The 26,998-nt window shown below is 40.5% G+C and overlaps 2 protein-coding genes across 2 annotated transcripts in view; both read left to right on the forward strand.

Moving 5' to 3' along the window:
- The window catches only part of LOC117093721 (zinc finger protein 100-like), a 566,997-nt gene that overhangs the window by 163,537 nt on the left and 376,462 nt on the right, over nucleotides 1-26,998 (forward strand).
- LOC117093724 (zinc finger protein 431-like) overlaps nucleotides 1-26,998 on the forward strand; it is a 41,536-nt gene that overhangs the window by 8,980 nt on the left and 5,558 nt on the right. Inside the window, 2 exon segments of the mRNA XM_033229245.1 lie at nucleotides 14,054-14,180; nucleotides 15,252-15,347. Coding sequence (XP_033085136.1) covers nucleotides 14,054-14,180; nucleotides 15,252-15,347 — 223 coding nt within the window.

Here is a 26,998-nt window from a genome sequence, read left to right on the forward strand (position 1 = left end):
GGTGGAGCCCAGGGCCAAGAAAGCATGTAGTTTTTATGGCCTAATAAGTAAACAGAGCTGGAAAACAAAACAGATCCCCCTAAATTAAGGGTACCATTTTTACATCAGATCTTGGATCTAAAAAGGAGAGAATTAGTTCATTCCAAGGGAAGTCTTATTTCTCAGTAGGGGGTGGGGATACCTCCCTATTTCCCAGGTGGTCGAGAGTATGTTTCTCTGATCCAAATGTGAAGAACTGAGTATTTCCCCATAATTGCCGTTAACCATTCCAAAAGTGTATTTCTTACCTAGTTATTACATGCCAAGGTTCTTTTATAATGTGAAGTAATTTCTGATACCCCCCAAAGTCAAAAACATCAGATAATACAATGCAAAACAGAACAGAACCTTAGATTTTGAGAATGATCTGTCCACCTTCAATTTCTGGAGTTTCATGAGGAAAAAGCGGTGTTTCCCAAAACAGGGTCTCTGGTACCTTCTGTTTTTCCCAAGGTGACCCAGTCTGTTAGAGCTTGAATATCTGCTTTAATTAAGCTGACTTTTAACCACAGTGCTTTTTTTTTGGAATGGAGTCTTGCTCTGTTGCCCAGGCTGGAATGCAGTGGTGTGGTCTTGGCTCTCTGTAACCTCTGCCTCCCAGGTTCAAGTGATTTTCCTGCCTCAGCCTCCTGAGTAGCTGGGACTACAGGCGAGTACCACCACGCCAGGCTAACTTTTTGTGTTTTTAGTAGAGGCAGGATTTCACCATATTAACCAGAATGGTCTCGATCTCCTGACCTCGTGATGAGCCCACGTTGGACTCCCAAAGTGTTGGGATTACAGGTGTGAACCAATGACCACAGTGCTCAGTGCTCTTTTAAAAAGGCCTTTAAAATTTCTTATTACCAGACTTTAGTCAGGTCAAACAGCCAATATCTCTGGCTTTTGAATTTTACCAAAAGTAACTTCACAGGTGTTCTGAAAAAGGAAAATTCAAGATGATTCCTGGAGGGGAAGAGAATCAACAAATGGTAAAGCTCACCCAAATATCAAATAAGAAAGTAGTCACTCCCTAAACTGGGAATTGAATCCTGAACCTGGGCCACCATTGTGGTGATGGAGATCAGGAGAAAACACTGTCATGTGGTCACAAGGTCAAGCTTCCAAGGACATGACTGAGCACTTCTCTGGGCCATCTTGAACAGCAGCCTTAAGGGGTCCTAGACCTGCATTCTATCCTAAGGTACCCCTCTTAATGACAGAACCATACGGAAAGACAAATTTATAACCCAAAGTACAACAGATTTGTTACATCTTAAGACTAACCTCACAAATGCATTTCCATATTAATTAGAACTTTACATAGGAGATAAACAGTAATTTTTTTCACCATTCTTTTAATCAGTTTGCACAGAGAGAGGCTAGAAGTCTGGTCAGAAATTTGTACCCTTTTGCCAGCATGCCAAGCTTCTGGGTTCCATTTCCCTGAGTGGCCCTAGTGATGTGACTGGCTGCACCACAGCCCTGTGGGCCAAGCCACAACACAAAGGAAAATTATCTTTTTCTAGCCAGATGAAAATATATGTGACAACATAGACATTAGCCACTCTTCTTAGCAACCAGTATGAAACTGGCAAGACTTAAACTTGGCCCCAGTTGAGCCCTGTCGTTGTTAATTCAACTTAACGATCAGGAGTTTTATCTTGTGGTCTCTAGGCAAGATGGTTACTCTGAGTAATAGAAAATAAAAAGGGAAAAGAGAGAAAAAGTATTGCCTGTGGCAGGATGGGAAGACAAAGAGCTCAGGAGGCCACAGAAAGTCTTACCCATTGCAGCGATAATAAAAAGTTCAGGTGGCCACTTCTTGGTAGGAAAGAAGATTTTTTCCAGCAGTCCCGTTGGCACTTAAGTTTTCCCTTTTGGACAAGAAAAAGATCCACATGTCCCATGGTCCTGTAGATGCCCAATTCTGTCACCCATAGCCATCAGCAAAGAGTGCAAGACAGATTAATCCAAAGAGAATAGCAATGAATATCCCGTAGTGTCAAACTAGTTCTTAACTGAGACGGATTTTACTGAGAGGGGTCTCTAACTTTCTAAATCTTAGGAAGGAATATAACCTTTCTAGGCTTGGCCTCAAATCCAAGTTCAGTCAAGCATCCTTGTCTTTTATTAAGAGGAGCCTTTGACCCACTGTGTCTTAGGAGAGACTCTCATTCTCCTAAGGTGTGCCTGTAACCCAATCCCATCCTTTACCCAGGTATATGCACCCCACTCACCCAAAGTCAGCCAATTGGTTTCACGCAGATGATTTTCCTTTGGGTCAGAGATCTCTTAAGTATAGTCCCTTTGTGGTTGCCAGAAAGATGTTACCAGAAAGAAGTTCTGATCCAGACCCCAAGAGAGGGTTCTTAGATCTCGCTCAAGAAAGAATTCAGGGCGAGTCTATAGAGTATAGTGATAGCAAGTTAATGAAGAAAGTAAATAAAGAATGGCTTTCTCCATAGGCAGAGCAGCCCTAAGGGCTGCTGGTTACACATTTTTATGGTTATTTCTTGATTATATGCTAAACAAGGGGTGGAATAATTATGCCTGTCCTTTTTAAACTATTTTAAGATTAACTTCCTGATGTTGCCATGGCGTTTATAAACTATCATAGCACTGGTGGGAGTGTGGCAGAGAGGATGACCACAGGTCACTCTCATCACCATGTTAATTTTGGTGGGATTTATCCAGCTTCTAATACTGCAACCTGTGTTATCAGCCAGGTCTTTGCGACTTGTATCTTGTGCTGACCTCCCATCTCATCTTGTGAGTTAGAATGCTTAACCATCTGGGAATGCAATCCAGTGGCTCTCAGCCTTATTTTACTCAGTCCCTATTCCAAATGGAGTTGCTCTCATTCAGTACACCTCTGACAGAGTCTGTGCCTGGCTATGTGATAAATAAGAAAAGAGCACCATCTAAGTCATAATGAGAAGGATGTTTCTTTCCACAAACTATTTCTAGAAAACAGAAAGGATGAAGGATTTTATTAATCACAGCTATTTACCCAGATTATGTGTGATTCATCATTCACCACCTCTTTTCTTTGTCATGTACATTTCTTCCATTTCACTTTTCCTGGGTTGTATTTTTTATAATAAACTAGTAAACATAACTACAGTGTTTTGCTGAGTTCTGTGAGTAGCTTGATCTAATTACTGAACTTGAGGAAGGCTGTGGGAGTCCCCAATTTTCTTCTTTTTTGAGACAAAGTTTCACTCCTGTTGTCCAGGTTGGAGTGTAGTGCTGTGGTCTTGGCTCACCACAACCTCTGCCTTCTGGGTTCAAGCGATTCTCCTGCCTCAGCATCCCTAGTAGCTGGGATTACAGGTGCCCACCACCATGCCCATCTAATTTTGTATTTTTAGTAGAGACAGGGTTTCTACTTGTTGGTCAGGCTGGTCTCAAACTCCTGACTCAGTTGAGCCACCTGCCTCAGCCTCCCGAAGTAGTGGGATTACAGGCATGAGCCACTGCGCCCCTTGGGAGTCCCCAGTTTTTAAACAGTAGTTCAGAAGCATAGATGAGCCTATGGGGATCGTCACTGGCATCTGGAATGAGGACAATGTTGTGGGACTGAGATCTGAATCAGGGTCTGTGCTGACTCTGGGTGATGTCAGAATTCAAATGTTAGACACTGAGTTGGTGTTGGAGAATTGCTTGGTGTTCAGCATACTCTGCGGATTTGGTGGCAGAAGAAAGATATCACAGAGCCCACAGGCTTTCACACTGCCCGTTGTCCTGGGATCCCAGGGCTCATTCCAGGATTGAAAAGGACGAAAACTTGGAGGAAAGGAGCTCTGATGACAGACCCCCTTTTTGCACGGCTGCCACCACAGGATTCCCACCCACTCCCAAACATACCCACTAGACACTGACGTATCCACACCCCTCCCCGGACTAGGCACCACCCTCAGGAATTTCATCACAGCATTGTTGATTTTAGTGTTTCTTGACAAAAACCCACAAAAGTGTCTGCAAGTCTCGTGGCATATCCCCACACCCAGACACTGAATCTGCAGCAGCAACCTGTTTTCCGCACCAACCTAGGGTTCTGGGCCACCAGTTCATAATCTCATCTGCCTTCATGCACACAGAAATAAATCAGAGTCCAGTCCCACCTGGGCCACTATCTGTAGAACAGACAACTCCTCCACTTACATTACACTCTTCCCCACTCATGGATTTTTTTTTTTCTTTCAACTCTTCTTTTTGGTTCAGGGATCCATGTGCAGCTTTGTTATATAGGTAAAATTGTGTCATGGGGGTTTTGTGTAGATTATTTTGTCATTGAGGTACTAAGCATAACACCAAACAGGTATTTTTTTCTGATCCTTTTTGTCCTTTAATTCTGCATTCTCAATTAGGCCTCAGTGTCTGTCGTTCCCTTCTTTGTGTCCATGTGTTCTTATTTAGCTCTTATAAATGATAGCATGCATTTGGTTTTCTGTTTCATTTTAGCTTTCTAAGAATAATGGTCTCCAGCATCATCTATGTTGCTGCAAATAACTTAGTCTTGTGTTGTTTTTTTTAGTGGCCACATAATCTTCCATGATGTTTATGTACCATACTTTGTTTTTATTAAATCTTCTCTTTTATTTAATTTATTTGGAGACAGTGTTTGACTTTGTCACACAGGCTGAAGTGCAGTGGTGCAATCTTGGCTCACTTCAGCCTCAACCTTCCAGGCTCACGGCACCCTCTTACTTCAGCCCCCGAAGTAACTGGGACTACAAGCATGCACCACTATGTTCAGCTAACTTCTTTTTCTATCTTTTGTAGAGATGGGTTTTGCCATGTTGCCCAGGCTGGTCTTGAACTCTTGAGCTAAGGCAATTCACCTGCCTCGGCCCCCCAAAGTGCTGAGATTACAAGTGTGAACCACCTCACCCAACCATACCATATTTTTTAATCTAGTCTACCATTAATAGGCAATTAGATTTGTTTTATGTCTTTGTTTGTTTGAGATCGAGTCTTACTCTGTCACCCAGACTAGAGTGCAATGGCACCGTCTCAGCTCACTGCAACCTCTGCCTCCTGGGTTCAAGCAATTCTCCTGCCTCGGCCTCCCGTGTAGCTGGGACTACGGGCATGTGCCATCACGCCCAGCTAATTTTTGTATTTTTAGTAGAGACAGAGTTTTGCCATGGGATGACTGTACGCAGCCCATTATTGACTTTCTAACAACAGTCATTCTGATTGGTGTGAGTTGGTATCTCACTGTGGTCTTTTTTTGCTTGTTTGTTTTTGGCATTTCTCTAGTGATTAGTGGTGAGCATTTTTTGCACGTTTGTTAGCCACATGTTTGTCTTCTTTTAAAAAGCATTTGTTCATGTTTTTTGCCTACTTTTTTTTTCTTTTCTTTTTTTTTTTTTTGTCCCAGACTGGAGTGTAGTGGTGGGACCTTGGCTCACTGCAACCTCTGCCTTCTGGGTTCAAGCTATTGTCCTTCCTCAACCTTCCGAGTAGCTGGGATTACAGGTGTGCGCCACCATGCCTGGCTAATTTTTTTGTATTTTTTTAGTAGAGACGGGATTTCACCATGTTGGCCAGGCTGGTTTCGAACTCCTGACCCCGTGATCCACCTGCCTCGGCCTCCCAAAGTGCTGGGATTACAGGCGTGAGCCACCGCGCCCGGCCATTTGCCTACTTTTTAAGGAAGTTTTTTGTTTCTTTCTTTTTTTTTTGGCTCTCTATTCTGTTGCTTTGTTCTGTGAGTCTGTTTATGTACCAGTACCATGCTGCTTTGGTTACCATAGCCCTCTAGTGAGTGTGGTTTGAAGTGGGGTAATATAATGACTCCAGCTTTGTTCTTTTTGCTTAAAATTGCCTTGGCAATTCAGTCTCATTTTGGTTCCATATAAATTTTAAAATAGTTATTTTTTAGTTAACAATGTTTTGGTAGTTTGATACGAATAGCATTAAATTGGTAAATGTCTTTGGACTGTGGCCATTTTAATAATATTGATCTTTTCTATCTGTGAGCATGTTTTTTAAATTTGTTTGTGTCATCTCTGACTTGTTTTATTGTTGTTGTTGAGACAGAGTCTTGCTCTGTCGCCCAGGCTGGAGTGCAATGGGGCGATCTCAGCTCACTGCACCTCTGCCTCCTGAGTTCAAGCTATTCTCCTGCCTCAGCTTCCCAAATAGCTGGGGTTACAGTCATGTGCCACCATGCCTGACTAATTTTTTTTGTATTTTTAGTAGAGACAGGTTTTCACCATGTTGGTCAGGCTGGTCTCGAACTCCTGACTTCATGATCCGCCCACCTTGGCCTCCCAAAGTGCTGGGATTACAGGCGTGAGCTACCGGGCCTGGCCATCTCTGACTCCTTTAAGCAGTATTTTGTCATTCTTGTTAGAGATATCTTTCACCTCCCTGGTTAGCTGTATTCCTAGATATTCCATTCTTTTTGTGGCAATTGTGAATGGATTATGTTTTTGATTTGGTTTTCGGCTTGGTTATTGTTAATGTAGAGGGATGCTATTGATTTAGTATCCTGAAACTTTGCTGAAGTTGTTTATCAGTTTAAAGAGCTTTTTGCTGAGACTATAGGGTTTTTGAAGATATGGAATCTCGTCATCTGAACATAAGGATAGTTTGACTTCCTCTCTTCCTTTATTGGATGCCTTTTTTAAAAAATCTTTTTCCTGATTGCTGTGGCCAGGACTTCCAATTCTATGTAGAAATTGGAGTTTTGAGGCAAGGCATTCTTGTCTTGTGCCAGTTTTCAAGGAGGAATGCTAGCTTGTGTCCATTCAGTATGTTGGCTATAAGTTTGTCATAGATGACTCATTATTTTGAAGTATGTACCTTCAATGCCTAGTTTGTTGAGGGTTTTAAACATGAACGATGTTAAATTTTATTGAAAGCTTTTTTAGCGTCTATTGAGATAATCTTGTGGGTTTTGTCTTTAGTTCTGTTTATGTGATGAATAACATTCATTAATTGTTGTATGTCGAAACAACGTTGCATACCAGAGATACAGCCTGCTTGATCACACTGGATTGACTTTTTGATGTTCTCCTGGATTTGGTTTGCCAGTATTTTGTTAAGAATGTTTTCTTAAGTGTTCATCAAGGATATTGACCTGAAGTTTTCTATTTTTTGTTTTATCTCTGCCAGGTTTTTGTTTCAGAATGATGCTATTCTTTTTTTTTTTTTTTTTTTTTTTTTTTTTTTAGGAGGCAGAGTCTCGCTCTGTTGCCAGGCTGGAGTGCAGTGGCGCAATCTCTGCTTACTGCAACCTCTGCCTCCTGAGCTCAAGTGATTCTCCTGCCTCACCCTCACAAGTAGCTGAGACTACAGGCCTGGGCCACCACGCCCAGGTAATTTTTGTATTTTTAGTAGAGACGGAGTTTCACCATGTTGGCCAGGATGGTCTCAATCCCTTGACCTCATGATCTGCCCATCTCGCCTTTCAAAGTACTGGGATTACAGGAGCCACTGCACCTGGCTGATGCTATTCTTATATAATGAGTTGAAAAGGAGTCCCTTTTACTCAGTATTTTAAAATAATTTTGGTAGAATTAACACCAGCTCTTTGTACATCGGGTAGAATTCAGCTGCAAATTTGCCTGGTCTTGTTCTTTTTTTGGTTATTAGGCTATTTATTACTAATTCAATTTTGAAACTTGTTGGCTTATTCAGGGATTCTGTTTTGTTGCTGTTGTTATTGTTCAGTCTTTGAAGGATGTATCTTTGCTGCAAGGTTACAGTCCTCAAGCATGGCCCAAATGAACTCTCTACTTATATTCATGTTGCCTCAGCTTTTTTTTTTTTTTAGATAGACATATTACTTAGAGTATGCTAGAACAGCCTCTATGAGGAGGTTTTTCCTTTGTACTCTACTTGATGTAACACCCAAGGATGCAAGCCAGGTTGATCCCACCTAGAATCTGCACATAACATTGGCTTCTGCCTGAGATTCACAAGACAGGGGCAGACTTTGGATTGAGAATATACAGAAAACCAACAGGAGGCATTTTCTGCATTGTGAGATGTCAACATAGACATCTGAAACCCCCCTTGGAGAGTGTGGCTTTTGAAGCTTTTTAGATCTTGTTCAGTGACCTGTTACTGTTATGTGAGAGGCTCCAGGTGTAAATAGAGTCTGATGACAGAATCTTTAAGTTTAAACAAGCATCTTAAGAGTAAGAGATCAAGGCCACAAAATATCCAGAGCCGTGATAACCACAACTATACCTACCTGTAAAATGTCATACTGGAGCAGAGTATTCTTGTCCTTCTTCTTACCCAAAAGCGAATGAATCAGGATAGGTGATCCAGGTTCTGGAGCTCCACCAGAGCAGTTCCATTTTCTATTTAGAATCAGCCAGAGTCTCCATCCTGGCTTATCAGTAGGCCCTCAGCTTTGGATCGCTAAGAACCCTCTCACAATCACCTAGGCATCTTTGAGACATTTGAGGATGTCCAGGGCAGAACTGTGTCAGGCTGACAAGAGTGAGTAATTCTGCTTCTCTCAGTATAAGAGAAAGAAGTAATCCTGTGTTTTCTGCTCCCCTCATACAAGAGGTAACTTTAGTTGGTACCAAGATGAGAGTTTCTCCAGTTTCCTGGTACTTAGGTGAAAGACAAAGAGGAGGTCTGGTGACTCAAACAAATAAACTAATTGCTTCCATTTCATATGATCATTCAAAACATAGATGAGCCAGGTGCAGTGTCTCATGCCTGTAATCCCAGCACTTTGGGAGGCCAAAGTGGGTGGATCACGAGGTCAAGATATCAAGACCATCCTGGCCAACATGGTGAAACCCCGTCTCTACTGAAAGTACAAAAATTAGCTGGGCTTGGTGGCATGTGCCTATAGTCCCAGGTACTCAGGAGGCTGAGGCAGGAGAATCTCTTGAACCTGGGAGGTGGAGGTTGCAGTGAGCTGAGATCATGCCACTGAACTCCAGCCTGGCAACAGAGCAAGGCTCCGTCTCAAAAAAAAAAAAAAAAAATAGTTGAAACAGTCATGATCCCTACCATCCAGGAACTTTTAGTCTAGACTAGCCATTGGGTACGTGGTTGAAATAAGCATCATATGGTTAGTATGATGAATTGATGTGTACAAAAAAACTTGAGCTTTATTTGGGCCACTTTTTTAATATTGTTGTAACTTCTGATATCACTTGAAGGGATATTTATGGACAGGAAAATTGTTATTATTGTTTGTGTTTCTTTTACCTTGCTAAGAATACATATGTATCATCTGATAAAATTATCCTAGAAAACCTTGAGAGATTTAAGTTGCTTACTATTATATGTTGTAACATTGACAGGGCAGATTAAAATTACATAAACTCTGGGATTTTAGTTTCTCTTAGATAAGCTTAGGAAAAACTGAACTGGAAATACCCCAGTGGCATAGAGAACAGAGTTCTACAGAGGGTCCACTGCCTAACTCAGGTCTGTTTGTTTGTTTAAGATGGAGTGCAATGGCACAATCTAGGCTCACTGCAACCTCCACCTCCCAGGTTCAAGTGATTCTCCTGCCTCATTCTCCCGAGTAGGTGGAATTACAGGCTTGCACCACCACGCCCGGCTAATTTTTGTATTTTTAGCAGAGACAAGTTTTCTCCATGTTGGTAAGGCTGGTCTCGAACTCCCAACCTCAGGTGATTTTCCTGCCTATGCCTCCCAAAGTGTTGGGATTACAGGCATGAGCCACCGCGGCCTTCACCCCTTGTTTTTTTTTTTTTTTTTGAGTTGGAGTCTTGCTCTTGTTTCCCAAGCTGGAGTGTAGTGGTGAATCTCGGCTCACTGCAACCTCCGCCTCCCAAGTTCAAGTGATTCTTGTGCCTCAGCCTCCCAAGTAACTGGGATTACAGGTGCCCGCCACCACAGCAAGCTAATTGTGTGTGTGTGAGTGTGTGTGTGTGTGTGTATGTGTTTTCTTGAGATGGAGTCTTGCTCTGTCGCTCAGGCTGGAATGCAGTAGCATGATCTTGGCTCACTGCAACCTTCACCTACGGGGTTCAAGTGATTCTCCTGCCGCAGCCTCCTGAGTAGCTGGGATTACGGGCACCCACCACCATGCCGGTCTAATTTTTGTATATTTAGTAGAGACGGATTTTCGCCATGTTGGACAGGCTGGTTTTGAACTCCTGACGTCAGGTGATCCACCTGCCTCACCTTCCCGAAGTACTGGGATTACAGGCATGAGCCACTGTACCCTGCAATTTTTGTATTTTTAGTGGAGATAGGGTTTCACCATTTTGGCCGGACTGGTCTTGAACTCCTGACTTCAGGTGATCCACCCACCTCAGCCTCCCAAAGTGCTGGGATTACAGGTATGACCACCACAGCCGACCAGATTCACCCTTTTTGGAGCCCTTATTTAGGTCTGGCCCCACCCTGGAGTCGTGCCTCACAAAACTGATTTAAAATGAGAGATTTTGCTGGTGAATCCTGCTGCCTTTCTGGAGCTCGTGCTCAAAATTTCAGAAACCCAAAAGCAGGTAAATGAGAAAAATAAACTGTATATTTTAGGATCCTAATTTTTAAATTTTGTGTTAAAACCAGTGCTTACAGAAATATTTCATTTAGCAACTTGTTTTCTAGTCCTGCAGATCCAGTAGGTGTTCCACAAGTCACAAAAAAGTAAATATAAACACCATAAAAATTTCTGTAAACTACGTTAAATTCTCTCATTCCGTATCCCTCCTGTCTATACTTAGCTTTTATTCTATACATTTTATTTTTAAAAATGACAGAGAAACAAAGAACCCTTTATCTAAATCCTGGGGATTATTGAACACTTAGTACCAACTCCCAGGGTGTTATGAGGATTAAGTCACATAATGTGTTATTCCCCACACAGTGCTTTGTAACATACTCTTGAGCAGATAGTACCTGCTTAATAAACATTGCATTATTACATGTTTACATGTTGTTTTTCTAATGCAGACTCATTCAGACATTGTTGCCTTCTGTTTCCTCTGTAAACTTTAAAGAGCCAGCAAAGAATATGAAACTTTTGGATGGAGATTGGTTGTCTTCATTTGTACCAGAAATATTTGTGTTGTGACAAGAGAGCTGAGTGTAAGGGACTCTGTGCTGTGCCTGCTTTCTCTAACTACTGCTAATAATGAACCCAGGGGTAGCAACATCAGCATTGGCAGGGCACTTGTTTGAAACACCCATTCATGGACTTTTTCCAAACCTGCAGATTCACATTACATGGAGTGGGACCAAAATTCCCAAGTAATTTTGTTTTTTTTTGAGATGGAGTCTAGCTCTGTCACCCAGGCTGAAGTGCAATGGCACGATCTCATTTCACTGCAACTTCCACCCCCCAGGTTTAAGCAATTCTCCTGCCTCAGCCTCCCGAGTAGCTGGGATTACAGGCATGCACCACCACACCAGCTAATTTTTTATTTTTAGTAGAGATGAGGTTTCTCCCTGTTTGTCAGGCTGGTCTTGAACTCTGGACCTCAGGTGATCCGCCCACCTCCGCGTCCCAAAGAGCTGGGATAAGTCACCACTACCTATCCTATTACCAAGTAATCTTTAAGCTCATTAAGGCTTAAGAGGCAGTGCTTATCAGCCCATTCCTCTTATTAGGATTACATGGTGAAATCCTGACTCTACTGAAAATACAAAAATTAGCTGGGCGTGGTGACATGTGCCTGTAATCCCAGCTACTTGGGAGGCTGAGGCAGGAGCATCACTTGAACCCAGGAGGCGGAGGTTACAGTGAGCTGAGATTGAGCCATTACACTCGAGCCTGGTAAGAGAGTGAAACTCCGTCTCAAAAAAAAAAAATTTTTTTTTTGCAGAAATCTCTTTACTTGTGCCTTTTCCACAGTTTCTATATATTGTTCTGGATGGAAGCACCTATGTTGTTTTAATGAAGGGCCTCATGTGACTCTAAGGTGAGGCCAATCAAGTATGAGGGCTTCAAAATAGATTCATGAGAGTGAAGTGCCACCTTTGCACTAAAGGGTGGTCACAGGGCCTGTTCTGTTTGGGTTTGGTAGGGACAGGGCAGTGTGGTGCATATTTCCATTACTGTAGCAGAATTTGCTGGTGTCTGTGGCAGGGGAGGGCACCTGTGGACAGGAAAAGAGGAACATATATTTTTATTTCCATGGAGCAACTCATTTTTTCCTGAATCTCTTCTGTTATAAAGGAGAGAAATGCATGGACTTTTTGGTCTTGGTCCTTCTGTCTGTGGTTGTGAGGCTAGTGTCTCTGTGTGGAGGTGGTGCTGATACCTTTTAAAGGGAATTTCCTCAAGATGCAGGTGTTACTTGTCCAGAGAATTTTATCTGAAAAAGATTTCCACAGAAGGAGGAGAAAGAGGAATAATGGCTTCTTTTCAGCTACACATGTCTCAGATCAATAGCTGTGTCCACTCTGCCTCCTGGAGTGCCACGTGTTTAGTACTTGCAAACCTTCTCTACTTGTGTTTTTCCTCCCCAATGGGTTTGTTTCAGGTACTTTAAAAAATTCTTGTGATAGTCAAGGGTCTCTAAAAAATATTTGTTTCTGGCTGGGCATGGTGGCTCATGCCTGTAATCCCAGGATTTTGGGAGTCCGAGACAAGTGGATCACCTGAGGTTGGGAGTTCAAGACCAGCCTGACCAAGATAGATAAACCCCATCTCTACTAAAAATACAAAATGAGCCGGGCGTGGTGTCACATGCCTGTAATCCTAGCTACTAGGAGGCTGAGGCAGGAGAATCACTTGAACCTGGGAGGCAGAGGTTGCGGTGAGCCGAGATCACACCATTGCACTTCAGCCTGAGCAACGAGAGCAAAACTCTGTCTCAAAAAAAAAAAAAAGTTTCTTGTGTACCAGAGCCTTCTCTACATCATGGCCTTTTATATGCAATGCAGAATTCCCACCATGAATTTTTGATCTGCCATATTGAAAGTGTTCCTTTTGTGACTGTTGAACATGGGAAGATGTGGATACTCAAGATTCCTATTGGGGGAAAGCTGGGGTCCTTAATAAAGATGGAGAACATATATGTTGTGGTTTCATCTAAACCCAGGAAGTTCTGAAAAAAGCATTAAGAGATACCTGCTCTCTAGAGTGCTAAAGAAAGACTACTTAAAATCATTATTAAAATGATGGAATGCAGGAGATATCTTGACCTTTGCATAAAACTGGTTTTTTTATGGTTAAATTCAGTCTATAATTGACTTTTTGAGCAGCAGTATCTCAGCAGTGATGCTATGTTCCTCTGTGTGCATCAGCACATCATAAAAATTTGTTCTAGTGTAGTTGACATTAATAATTTACTTGGTTAAAGAGCTCTCTGACTTTTTTTTCACTCTAGAGTTAATTGTTTTTTTCTTTATTATTATATTTATACAGCTAATATGCATAAACCATCACAATTAATCTGGTACCTGCCTTTTTTTCTTAGGTTTTTTGTTTGTTTGTTTGTTTGTTTGTTGTTTTTTTGCATGTATCTGTCTTTGGAAAATGAAGACTCTTATCTTTGTTTACAAGCCAGAAAATTTGGGAAAAACACAGTCTCTTTCACTTGCCTAATGTTTGACAAAATAGTCTTCCTCGGTTAAAAACACTGGCATTACTAGTGACCTTGTTAGAATTTTAAAAACTCAGACTTTATTCCAGACCTTCTGAAAAATATATAAAAAAAAATCTTCACGACAGGATCTCCAGTTTATTGTACACATTAAAATTTGAGAGGTACCTTCTAACTGAACTTTTTTCTTGTGTGAAAAATATACACAACTCATTATGATGTAAGTATAGCACTCAATAATGTATACGTTTGTGTTTGTGTCCTTAATTATATACTTTATCATCCAGAGAAGTATCATATATGCACTGGTGGTGTGAATCTTATGCCATTCTCTGCCCTCAGAGTAAGAGAATACGTTAGAAAATATTTCTGTGTTAAAAATTATTGGATAATTTCAGTTATTCTTATAAGTCAGAATCAGTTCTCTTTACTCTCTCATTTCACCTCAATTCAAATAATAAATTCTGCCCATGGCCCCTTGGTAAATATACGTGTGTCTGTGTGTATGTGTTTTTCAGGAGACATTGACATTTAGGGATGTGGCCGTAGAATTCTCTCTGGAGGAGTGGGAATGCCTGAACCCCGCTCAGCAGAATTTATATATGAATGTGATGTTAGAGAACTACAAAAACCTGGTCTTCTTGGGTGAGGATAACTTTAATACACAATTTTTAATATACCCTAAAGGTTTTATGTCTCTATTTTGTAGAATATTTTTGGTAATTTATGCTTTGTATAAGTGAGTTTCTGATCCCAGTTTTCAAGAAAATCTTGATGATTTGTCTGTGTGGAAAAGAATTTCTTCAACATGTTTCATCTTGATCTAAACTTTCCACATTCCTGAGCTGATGTGTATCCTTCACTCTAGATGAGTGGTAATTCCAGAAATTTAGTGGCATAAAATATCACTGCCCATATCTTAAAATCTATTTGCCATCACCAGTTTTTGATTCAGGTAGTAAAATTAAAAACCTACAAATTTAAAATATTTTCTAAATAGTTAGAGATGTTTCTCTTTAGTATTTTCAGATTAATTTTATTTGTTTATTTATTTATTTATTTATTTTGAGATGGAATCTCACCCTGTCACCCAGGCTGGAGTGCAATGGTGTGATCTTGGCTCACTGCAACCTCCACCCTGGGTTCAAGTGATTCTCCTGCCTCAGCCTCCCAAGTAGCTGGGATTACAGGTGTGCACCTCTGTGCCCAGCAAATTTTTGTATTTTTAGTAGGTACGGTGTTTCACCATGTTGGCCAGGCTGGTTTCAAACTCCTGACCTCAGGGAATCCCCCCGCCTTGCCCTTCCAAATTGCTGGGGTTACAGGTGTGAGCCACTGTGCCTGGCCAAAACACTTTTTTTTTTTTTTGAGACAGAATTTTTCTCTTGTTGCCTAGACTGGAGTGCAGTGGCGCTACTCCCTGCCACCTCTGCCTCCCGGGTGCAAGCAGTTCTCCTCCTGAGCCCCTGGAGTAGCTGGGACTACAGGCACCCGCCACCATGCCCAGCTAATTTTGTATTTTTAGTAAAGATGGGGGTTTCACCATGTTGGACAGGTTGGTCTCAAACTCCTGACCTCAGGTGATCTGCCTGTCTCAGCCTCCCTTTGGATTAATTTTCTAGAATATTCTGTCACATCCTTTTTACTGAACACAGTACTAGGTTAGTAATTAGAGAATATAGGCAAGATTCATGTTATTTATTTTTAATAAAGCAGGTATTGCTGTCTCTAAGCAAGACCCAGTCACCTGTCTGGAGCAAGAAAAAGAGCCCTGGAATATGAAGAGACATGAGATGGTGGATGAACCCCCAGGTAGGTGAGAGTGAAAAAAAAACAAACAGATGAGAGGTCCAAAGGTTTAAAAAAAAAAAAAAAAAGCATATATGCCAGTCCTTACAGTGTGATTTGGGAAGCATCCAGTTTCTGGGAGGCCTGAATATTTTCTTAAGATTTTTTCTCACATAGGGGCATTTTCTGTCTTATGCTGTTAAATTCTCTAAGAATTCTACTTTTTCTTGGGGGATCTTCTTTCAAGCATATAATGAAAGCCAAAGTTCTTGTCATAGCATATAAAAGACTGTACAATCTGACTGCTTTTTTATTGTTTTGGGGCACACACAAATGTCTGTATAATTTTGAAAAATTCTTTGTTAAATTATTTTTTAGTTCTCTTTTTGAATCCTGTCTGAAATATGTGAGAGTAGTGATTTCTGTTCCATTAAGCATTTCTTGTTAATATTTTTGCATATTCCATCCTGTTTGTATTACTATAGTCTTAAAATGTAGTTTGAAATTATAAATTATGATATCCCTCTGCTTTGTTCTTTTTTCTCAAGAATGCTTTGGCTATTTGAAGTTTATTACAATTTCTTGTAAATTTTAGAATTGTATTTTCTACTGTGAAGGAAAGCCACTGGAATTATCAGAGAGTTTATTAAATGTATAGATTACTTTAGATAATATGGCATTTTAACAATATTTATTCTTTCAATCCTAGACATGAAATTTTTTTTTTTTTTTTTTTTTTTTTTTGGAGACAGAATCTCACTCTGTCACCAGCCTGGAGTGCAGTGGTACAGTCTTGGCTCACTGCAACCTCCACCTCCTGTGTTCAAGTGATTCTCCTGCTTCAGCCTCCTGAGTAGCTGGTACTACAGGTGTGAGCCACAACACATAGCTAATTTTTTGTATTTTTAGTAGAGATGGGGTTTCACCATGCTATTCAGGCTGGTCTCAAACTCCTGACCTTGTGATCTGTCCACCTCGGCCTCCCAAAGTGCTGGGATTACAGGCATGAGCCACTGCACCCGGCCGACATTAAATATTTTAAAATTTATTTTTGTCTTCTCTAATTTTTTTCATTGATATCTTATATATTTCTTTGTAAAGATTTTTTACCTTCTTCATTATATTTGTTCTCAGAAATGTATTTTAATGCCATTATTCATCAGATTATTTTCTTCCTCTATTGTATCCGATAGTTTGTTTTAAGTGTATGAAACCATAACTTGTATGTTAATTTTATATTTTGTTAAGTTACTGACTGTATTTATTAGTTTAGACAAATTTTTCTTTTTTTTCCTTTTTTGAGACACAGTCTCACTGTGTTGCCTAGGCTGGAGTGCAATGGCATAATCTCAACTCACGACAACCTCCGCATCCTAGGTTCAAGCGATTCTCTTGCCTCGGCCTCCCAAGTAGTTGGGACTACAGGTGCCCAGCACCAGGCCCAGCTACATTTTTTTTTTTTTTTTTTTTTTGCATTTTTAGCAAGACAGGATTTCACTACGTTGGCCAGGCTGGTCTTGAACTCCTGACCTTGTGATTTGCCCCCCTTAGCCTCCCAAAATGCTGGGATTACAGATGTGAGCTACTGCACCTGGCTGTTTGGACAAATTTTAATGTACTGTTTGTGGTTTTTTATATATAAGATCATATGATCCACAAACAGCAACTTTTTACTTATTTCTCTTTAATTCCAATGGCTTTTTAAAAATGTTTTTGACTAATTCTTGTGCCACACACTTTCGGTGCTACATTAAAATAGAAGCATTGACAATGGGCACAATATAGTTTTATATTGGCATCTGTGAATTTGAAGGAGCAAACAACTCCTTAGCTTTTAAAAACAGGTTTCAGGAGGTAAAGATCTTTTTCTGTTGTGTCCCTAGGGTGATGGGATGCCCTTTGGGTTTGTAGTGAAGAGGGGTTGTAGCTTTGTCGCAAAGCTGCTGGATCTGCACTAGAGTCCACCTTTAGATGGCTTGTCACAAGGGCTTGGGTACTTGTAATTCCCATTTTGTTTTTGGACAGATTGTATATATTCGTTAAGACTTTGATGTGTAGGGCAGACACTAAGGCAGATTTCTGCAGTTGGCTCCATGTATAATGGCCCTTATATCAGGATGTGAATGGGTATTGCTTTCACTGAGTACCAGAGGATTTCTTCATTTCACTATGTGGGTTTCTGTTTAGGAAAAACTGATCATGATCTGTGGCTCAGAGAGCTGGAACTGAGTCATTGGACTGCTTCAGGGACCACAGTAAAAACCAAGGTCTGTAGTCCTGTCTGCAAGGCTGCAAATGGGTGTCTTCCTCCAGATCTCTGGAAGGGCAGGACCTTTCCTAGACTGTAACCGGGAGGAGTTTGGGATGATTACAAAGTTAACTTCAGAATTCTCTGTTGGACCAAGCTGGGTGGGCCATTTCTTGATCTGTAGCCAAAACCAAGGGTCCTGTAGTTTCCCACATGAATAAGTGCCTGTCCTCTGAAAAAACACCCCTCAATCTTGGGCTTTAGCAGTGTTTCACAACTCCCTCCCTGTGTCTCAAAGCTCTCTTAAAGGCGCTTACTTTGGAGATAGGATCTTGTTTATCATCCGGGCTGGTCTTGAAATCCAGTCCTGCAGCAATTCTCCAACCTCAGTGTACCATGTAGCTGTCATTACAGATGTGAGCCATGATGCCTGGCTCTCTCCTGAAGGCATTTTTTGTCAGGGATGACTGAATAATTTTTGTTGTGGTGAGGATAATCAAATAGAGCACCTTCTATTTTTTTATGTCACTGATGTTACTCTTTCTATACATTTTTAATTTCTATTTTCCATTTCAAACTTGTCTGTCATTTTAGATTCAGACATTTAGGACAATATGCTAGAGTTTACATGTTATGCCTGAAGTAAATTAGATAATTGGTAGGCACTCCATATTACTAAAATGGTTACTTATAAATTTAAGTTTGCTGCAGGTAAAAAGGATTTAAAGGATTTTCACCCACTTTCTTCAGCATATATCTAAATGATAACATAATTTCCTTCTTTCTTCTTTCTTTTCTTTCTTCCTTTTCCTAATCTTCTTCTCTTCTCTTCTCTTCTCTTTTCCTTTTCTTTTCTTTATCTCAGTCTGTTACCCAGGCTAGAGTACAGTGGCATGATCTCGGCTCACTGCAACCTCCACCTCCCAGATTCAGGCTATTCTGCCTTAGCCTCCTGAATAGGTAGGACTACAGGCATGTGCCACCATACCTAGCTAGTTTTTTGTATTTTTAGTAGAGACGGGGTTTCACCATATTGGCCAGGCTGGTCTGAAACTCCTGACCTTGTGATCCACCTGCCTCAGCCTCCCAAAATGCTGGGATTACAGGCGTGAGCCATTGTGCCCGTCCCAACATAATTTATTTCTAAATATTTGTTTTACATATCAGAGGCTCTAACCCTATTTTGCAAAATGTAAGTTTTAATTTAGCAATGTAATGATATTCTTTGCTTCTAAAGTTGGATTACAGTAGTTTCAATTTTGTGTAAGAATAGCATATATTTAAATGTATCACATTTTTTACATGCTTTTTTTAAAGTTTCTTATTAGACTATTTATAATTATACTGCATATTCTGTGAAATTTTATGCCAGTGATTCAAAATACCTGCGTTCCCTGAGTACACAGTCAACTATTGCAGTTATCTAGACAATTCTTTTTTAATGGCACATTAATGTCGCATACCAGATTTTATGAGTAAACATGTCTCTTATTACACAGTTTCTTATTAGTGTTTTTTCAGTGTATGTTTCTTTTTTTTTTTTTTTTTTTGAGACGGAGTCTTGCTCTGTCGCCCGGGCTGGAGTGCAGTGGCCAGATCTCAGCTCACTGCAAGCTCCGCCTCCCGGGTTTATGCCATTCTCCTGCCTCAGCCTCCGGAGTAGCTGGGACTACAGGCGCCCGCCACCTCGCCCGGCTAGTTTTTTGTATTTTTAGTAGAGACGAGGTTTCACCGTGTTAGCCAGGATGGTCTCGATCTCCTGACCTCGTGATCTGCCCGTCTCGGCCTCCCAAAGTGCTGGGATTACAGGCTTGAGCCACCGCGCCCGGCCCAGTGTATGTCTCTTAACATCAGCTTGTGTTTTTTAGTTTTTCTTATAATTTTAACCAATTTGCAATTCTGTTTGTATACTTTAAGTCAATGTGAGGTTTAATTAAGAGATAAGTCAGCCATACATCTATCATGATCAGATTATATATGTGTGTGTTTTATCTATAAATATGACCTCATTATTGGTTATGACATCTCGTATATATTCTTTCTTAGCTGATTTCAGCAACTGTTTTATCTTGTCTAAGTGAGTAGTCATGAAAATATTTTCTTTATGTCTTATTTTCACCATGTGTCTAATGATGTATATATGTGTATATATATATATATATATTTTTTGAGACGGAGTCTTGCTCTTTCACTCAGGCTGGTGTGCAGTGGCACAATCTTGGCTCGCTGCAACCTCTGCCTCTCGGGTTCAAGTGATTCTCCTGCCTCAGCCTCCCAAGTAGCTGGGACTACAGGTGTCTGCCACCATGCCCGGCTAATTTTTTGTATTTTTAGTAGAGACGGGGTTTCACCATGTTAGCCAGGATGGTCTCAATCTCCTGACCTCGTGATCCACCGGCTTGGCCTCCCAAAGTGCTGGGATTACAGGCGTGAGCCACTGCATATATATTTTCTTTGTGTGAGAAAGATACTTTTGTGATTTGAAGGTAATTTTTGAGAAGATTTATAATTCTGTATTTTTTTCTGTTTTTCCTTTAGAAAAATTAATTGTTGTAAAAACACATAACAGGCTGGTCACAGTGGCTCATGCCTATCATCCCAGCACTTTGGGACGCTGAGGCAGGCAGATCATTTGAGGTCAGGAGCTCCAGACCAGCCTGGCCAACATGGTGAAACCCTGTCTCTACTGAAAATACAAAATTAGCCAGACATGGTGGCATATGCCTGTAATTTGAGCTACACAGGAGACCAAGGCAGGAAAGTCATTAAACCCAGTAGGCAGAGGTTGCAGTGAGCCGAGATCATGCCACCGCACTCCAGCCTGGGTGAGAGAGCGAGTTTCCATCTCAAAAAACAAACAAACAAGAAAAAAACAACAAAAAAACACATAACATAAAATTAAGCATCTTAAATCGATTTAAGTGCATATTCCAGACATGGTGGGGGCTCACATCTGTAATCCCTGAATTTTGGGAGGCCAACACAGGACTATCGTTTGAGCACCAAAGTTTGAGACCAGCCTGGGCAACATATGGAGATTTCCTCTCTACAAAATTTTTAAAAAGTATCCAGGTATAGTGTTGTGTACCTGTGGACCCAGCTATTTGGGAGATTTAGGGAGGATTACTTGAGCCTAGGAGTTTGACGCTGAAGTGAGACAAAATTGTGCCACTACACTTTAGCTTGGGTGACAGAGTGGACCCTGTCTCAAAAAGAAGCTGTACATTTCGGGGATGTTAAATACATTCACACTGTTATGCAAAAGACTTCTAGAAATTTTACATGTTGTGAAACTAAAACCCAATATCCATTTAAGTAACAAGAACCCATTTTACCCTCTCTCCAGCCGGTGACAAACACCCTTCCACTTTCTGTTTTTATGAGTGTGACTACTTAAGATATCTCATATAAGTGGAATTGTATTCATTATTTTGTTTCTAGCTTATTTCAAGTGACATATTTTCAAAATTTATCTTAAAATGTGACAAGATTTCTTTGATAATATTTGATTTAATTATAATATTTGATAATCTTTGATTTCTGTGATAATATTTCATTGAATGTATATGTTACATTTTTGATGTGTTTATAAATTAAGAGACACCTGGGTTGCTTCTGCCTTTTGGCTTTTGTGAATACGGATACAATAAACATGGATGTTCAAATATGTCCCAGGTCCTGTGTTGGATATTTTGGATATAGATTGATAAGAGTGGGATTGTTTGGCCGGGCGCGGTAGCTCAAGCCTGTAATCCCAGCACTTTGGGAGGCCGAGACGGGCGGATCATGAGGTCAGGAGATCGAGACCATCCTGGCCAAAACGGTGAAACCCCGTGTCTACTAAAAAAATACAAAACCTAGCCGGGCGAGGTGGCGGACGCCTGTAGTCCCAGCTACTCGGGAGGCTGAGGCAGGAGAATGGCGTGAATCCAGGAGGCGGAGCTTGCAGTGAGCTGAGATCCGGCCACAGCACTTCCAGCCTGGGTGACAGAGCGAGACTCCGTCTCAAAAACAAACAAACAAACAAACAAACAAAAGAGTGGGATTGTTGTATTTGATAATTCCATTGTTAATTATTTAAGAAGCATTTATAACATTTTAGAATAATGGCTGCTTCCTCATTTTCTACCAACAATCAATATAGGCTTTATTTTCATTGCATCATCAACAGATTTGGTGTTTTAAAAAACATGTATATTTTCAAACATACACTGTAGTGGCCACTGTAATGAGATTTTATTTATTTATTATTTTTTATTTTTTGAGAGGGAGTGTTGCTGTTGTCATCCAGGCCTGCTGTTGTCACCCAGGCAATGGCATGATGGCTCACTGCAACCTCTGCCTCCCGGGTTCCATCAGTTCTCCTGCCTCAGTCTCCTGAGTAGCTGAGGTTACAGGTGCCTACCACCATGCCAGGCTAATTTTTATATTTTTAGTAGAGATGGGGGTTTCACCATGTTGGCCAGGCTGGTCTTGAACTCCTGACCTCAGGTGATCCATCTACCTTGACCTGCCAAGGTGCTGGGATTACATGCGTGAGCCACCACGCCTGGCCTCATTTTTATTTTTATGCGTTTCTCTACGAATCATTAATTTTGCTTTTCTTTTCAAATGGTTTTTCCCATTTGGATATCTTTTTTGATGAAAATTTAGTTAAATTATTTTTTCTTTTTTTTCTTTTTTTTGGGGGCGGGGGGAGTCCCACTCTCTCACCCAGGCTGGAGTGTAATGGCACAATCTCAGCTCACTGCAACCTCTGCCTCCTGGGTTCAAGCGATTCTCCTGCCTCAGCCTCCTGAGTAACTGGGATTACAGGTGCCAAAGGTACTCTTTGTCTTCCACCATGATTGTAAGTTTCCTGAGATCCTCACCGGAAGCAGATGCTGTTACACCCTTCTTGTACAGTCTGCTGAACTGTGAGCCAAATAAACCTTCTTTCTTTATAAGTTACACGCTCAGGTATTCCTCTATATGCAAAATAGTTAATACAGTCTATAATGTCTGTTTTCTGTTTTCTTACTGATATTTTATCTGAATTTTCTATTTGTTGTTGCAAATGAGGTCTTGATCTCCACAATTATGTTGCTATGTATTTCTTCCTTCACCTTTGTCAAAGTTTGCTTTATATATTTTGGAGCCCTCATGTCATATATACGTATACATATAAATAGATATGATAGTTACAGATTCCTGGTAAATTGACAGATTTGACCATTATATAATATTGTGTTTGTCCTATGCTATTATATACAAGCATATGTCCTATGTTGTTATATACAAGCATATTATATACAATATAATTATTACCACCTCACCCAATTGTGGTTACTATTTGCATGGAATATAGATTTTTTTCAATTCTGTTACTTTCAACCTATTTGACTCAATGCTAAAATATGTCTCTTATAGACAGCAGATTGTGTACTTTTTAACTTAAGCTATTAAGGTGTCTTATTTCTTTTTCTTTTTATAAAAGAAAAATTTAATTTAATTTTTATTTGTTTGAGATGGTGTCTCTCTCTGTCACCCAGGCTGGAGAGCCATGATCTCTGCTTACTGCAACCTCCACCTCCTGAATTCAAGTGATATTCCTGCCTCAGCCTCCCAAGTAGCTGGGACTACAGGCGTTGTGGCTAATTTTTGTATTTTTAGTAGAGACAGGGTTTTAACCATGTTCGTCAGCCTGGTCCCAATCTGACCTTGTGATCTGCCCACCTCGGCCTCCCAAAGTGCTGGGATTACAGGCATGAGCCACTGCGCCTGGCCAATGTATTTATTTTTGAGATAAAGTCTCACGCTGTCATCTAGGCTGGTTTGCAGTGGCATGATCACGACTCACTGCAACCTCAGCCTCCCAAACTCAGATGATCTCATTTCAGTCTCTTGAGTAGCTGGTTTGCAAATGTGTGCCATGCCAAACCCAGATAGTTTTTTGTACTTTTTTTGTAGAGACAGTTTTTTGCCATGTTGTCTAGGTTGGTCTCAAACTCTTGAGTTAAAGTTCCCTCGGCCTCCCAACATTCTGAGATTACATTATTTTTATTAAGTAATTTAACTAATTTATTTTTAAAATGATTGCTTAAAGATATAAAGTTACTATTACCAGTTTTATTGTTGTTCGTTTTTTAAATTAAATTAAATTAAATTTTATGTTCCAGGATACATGTGCAGGATGTGCAGGTTTGTTACATAAGTAAACGTGTGCTGTGGTGGTTTGCTGCACCTATTAACCCCTCACCTCAGTGTTAAGCCCTGCATGCATTAGCTGTTTATCCTGATGCTCTCCCTCCCCGTGACAGACCCCAGTGTGTGTTGTTTCCCTCCATGTGTCCATGTATTCTTATTGTTCAACTCCCACTTATAAGTGAGAACATGTGGTGTTTGGTTTTCTGTTCTTGTATTAGTTTGCTGAAAATAATGGCTTCCAGCTCCATTTCTGTCTTTGCAAAGTACATGATCTTGTTCCTTTTTATGGCTGCATAGTATTTGATGGTGCATATGTACCACATTTTATTTATCCAGTCTGTTATAGATGGGCACTTGGGTTGATGCCATGTCTTTGCTATTGTGAATGTTGCTGCAGTGAAGATACACATCCATGTATCTTCATAATAAAATGATTTATATTCCTTTGAGTATATACCCAGTAATAGGATTGTTGGGTCCAATAGTGTATGTGGTTCTAGGTCTTTGAGGAATCACCATTCTGGCTTTCACAATGGTTGAACTAATTTACATTCCCACCAAAAGTGTAAAAGCATTTCTATTTCTCCATAGTTTCACCACCATCTGTTGTTTTTTGACTTTTTAATAATCACCATTCTGACTGGTGTGAGACAACACCTCATTGTGGTTTTGATTTCCATTTCTTTAATGATCACTGATGTTTAGCTCCACATAAATGTCTACTTTTGAGAAGTGCTTCTTCTTCTTCTTTGCTCACTTTTTTTTTTTCTTCTTTTTTTTGAGACCGAGTTTTGCTCTTGTTGCCCAGGCTGGAATGCAATGGCGCAAACTCAGCTCACTACAACCTCTGCCTCCCAGGATCAAGTGATTCTCCTGCCTCAGCCTCCCGAGTAGCTGGCATTACAGGCATGTGCCGCCTTGCCTGGCTAATTTTTTGTATTTTTAGTAGAGGTGGAGTTTCTCCATGTTGGTCAGGGCTGTTCTTAAACTCCCAATCTCAGGTGATCTGCCCACCTCAGCCTCCCAAAGTGCTGGGATTATAGCCATGAGCCACTGTGCCCGGCCTTTGTTCACTTTTTAATGGGGTTAATTCTTGTAAATTTGTTTAAGTTCTTTGTAGACTCTGGATATTAACCTTAGTCAGATGAATAGATTGCAAAAATGTTCTTCCATTCTGTAGATTGTCTGTTCACTCTGATGATAATTTTCTTTTCTTTTTTCTTTTCCTTCCTTTCCTTTCCTTTCCTTTCCTTTCTTTTTCTTTTTCTTTTCCTTTCCTTTCCTTTCTTTTTCTTTTTCTTTTTCTCTTTCTCTTTCTCTTTCTGTTTCTCTTTTTCTCTTTTTCTTTTTCTTTCTTTTTCGTTTTCTTTTTCTTTTCCAGACAGAGTCCTGCTCTCTCACCCAGGCTGCGGTGCAGTGGTGCGGTCTCAGCTCACTGCAACCTCCACCTCCCGGGTTCAAGCAATTCTCTGCCTCAGCTACTAGAGTAGCTGGGATTACAGGTGCCTGCCACCATGCCCGGCTAATTTTTGTATTTTTAGTAGAAATGGGGTTCTACCATCTTGGCCAGGCTGGTCTTGAACTTCTGACCTCATCCTCATCCAACCCCCTCAGCCTCCCAAAACGCTGGGATTATAGGCATGAGCCACCACACCTGGTGATAATTTGTTTTGCTGTGCAGTAACTCTTTAGTTTCATTAGATCCCATTTGTCAATGTTTGCTTTTGGTGCAATTGCTTTTGACGTTTTCATCGTGAAATCTTTGCCCATGCCTATGTCCTGAATGGTATTGCCTAGATTTTCTTCAAGGGTTCTTGTAGTTTTGGGTTTCACATTTAAGTCTTTAATTCATCTTGAGTTAATTTTTGTATAGGCGTAAGAAAGGGGTCCAATTTCAGTTTTCTGCATATGGCTAGCCAATTCTCCCAGCGCCATTTATTAAAAGGGAATGCTTTTCCGTTGCTTGTTTTTGTCAGGGTTTTCAAAGATCAGATGGTTGTAGATATGTAGTCTTATTTCTGAGTTCTCTCTTCTATTCCATTGGTCTATATGTATGTTTTTGTAACAGTACCAGGCAGCTTTGATTACTACAGCTTTGTATTATAGTTTGAAGTTGGATACCATGATTCCTCCAGCCTTGTTCTTTTTGCTTAGAATTCTCTTGGCTAGGCTAGGTGCAGTGGCTTATGCCTGTAATCCCAGCATTTTGGGAGGCTGAGGCGGATGGATTGCTTGAGATCAGGAGTTCGAGAGAAGCCTGGCCAACATGGTGAAACCTTGCCTCTACTAAAAATACAAAAAATTAGCTGGGCATGGTGGCATATTCCTGTAATCCCAGCTACTTGGGAGGCTGAGGCAAGAGAATCGCTTAAACCCGGGAGGCGGAGGTTGCAGTGAGCTGAGATCATGCCACTGCACTCCTGCCTAGGTGACAGAGTCTCTGAGACTCTGTCTCAAAAAAAAAAAAAAAGAAAAGAAAAGAAAATAATTCTCTTGGCTATATGGGGTCTTTTGGGTTTTCATAGGAGTTAAAAAAATTTTTTTTCTAATTCTGTGAAGAATGTTAGTGGTAGTTTAGTCAGAATAGCATGGAATCTATAAATTACTTCGAGCAGTATGGGCATTTTTACAATATTGATTCTTTCTGTCTTTTTTATTTGTTTGTGTCCTCTCTGATTTTCTTACGCAGTGGTTTGTAGTTCTCCTTGAAGAGGTCCTTCACTTCCCTTGTTAGATTTATTTCTTGGTACTTTGTTCTCTTTGTAGCAATTGTGAATGGGAGTTTATTCATGATTTGGCTCTCTGCTTGTTTATTGTTGGTATATTGAAATGCTTGTGATGTTTGCACATTGATTTTGTATCTTGAGACTTTGCTGAAGTTGCATATAAGATGAAGAAGCTTTTGGGCTGAGACAATGGGGCTTTCTAGATCTAGGATCATGTCGTCCACAAACAGAGACAGTTTGACTTCCTGTTTGAATATCACTTATTTATTTCTCTTGCCTGATTTCCCTGGCCAGAAATTGCAATACTATGTTAAATAAGAGTGGTGGGAGAGGGCATCGTTTTCTAGTGCCAGTTTTCAAGGGGAATGCTTCCAGCTTTTGCCCTTTTTTATTGGCTATGGGTTTGTCATAGATAGCTCTTATTATTTTGATGTATGTTTCATGAATACCTTGTTTATTGAGAGTTTTTAACACGTTGGGATGTTAAATTTGATCGAAGGCCTTTTCTGCATTTT

The sequence above is a fragment of the Trachypithecus francoisi genome, unplaced genomic scaffold, assembly GCF_009764315.1.
Source record: "Trachypithecus francoisi isolate TF-2019V2 unplaced genomic scaffold, Tfra_2.0 Lachesis_group12, whole genome shotgun sequence".
Taxonomy (NCBI): Eukaryota; Metazoa; Chordata; class Mammalia; order Primates; family Cercopithecidae; genus Trachypithecus; species Trachypithecus francoisi.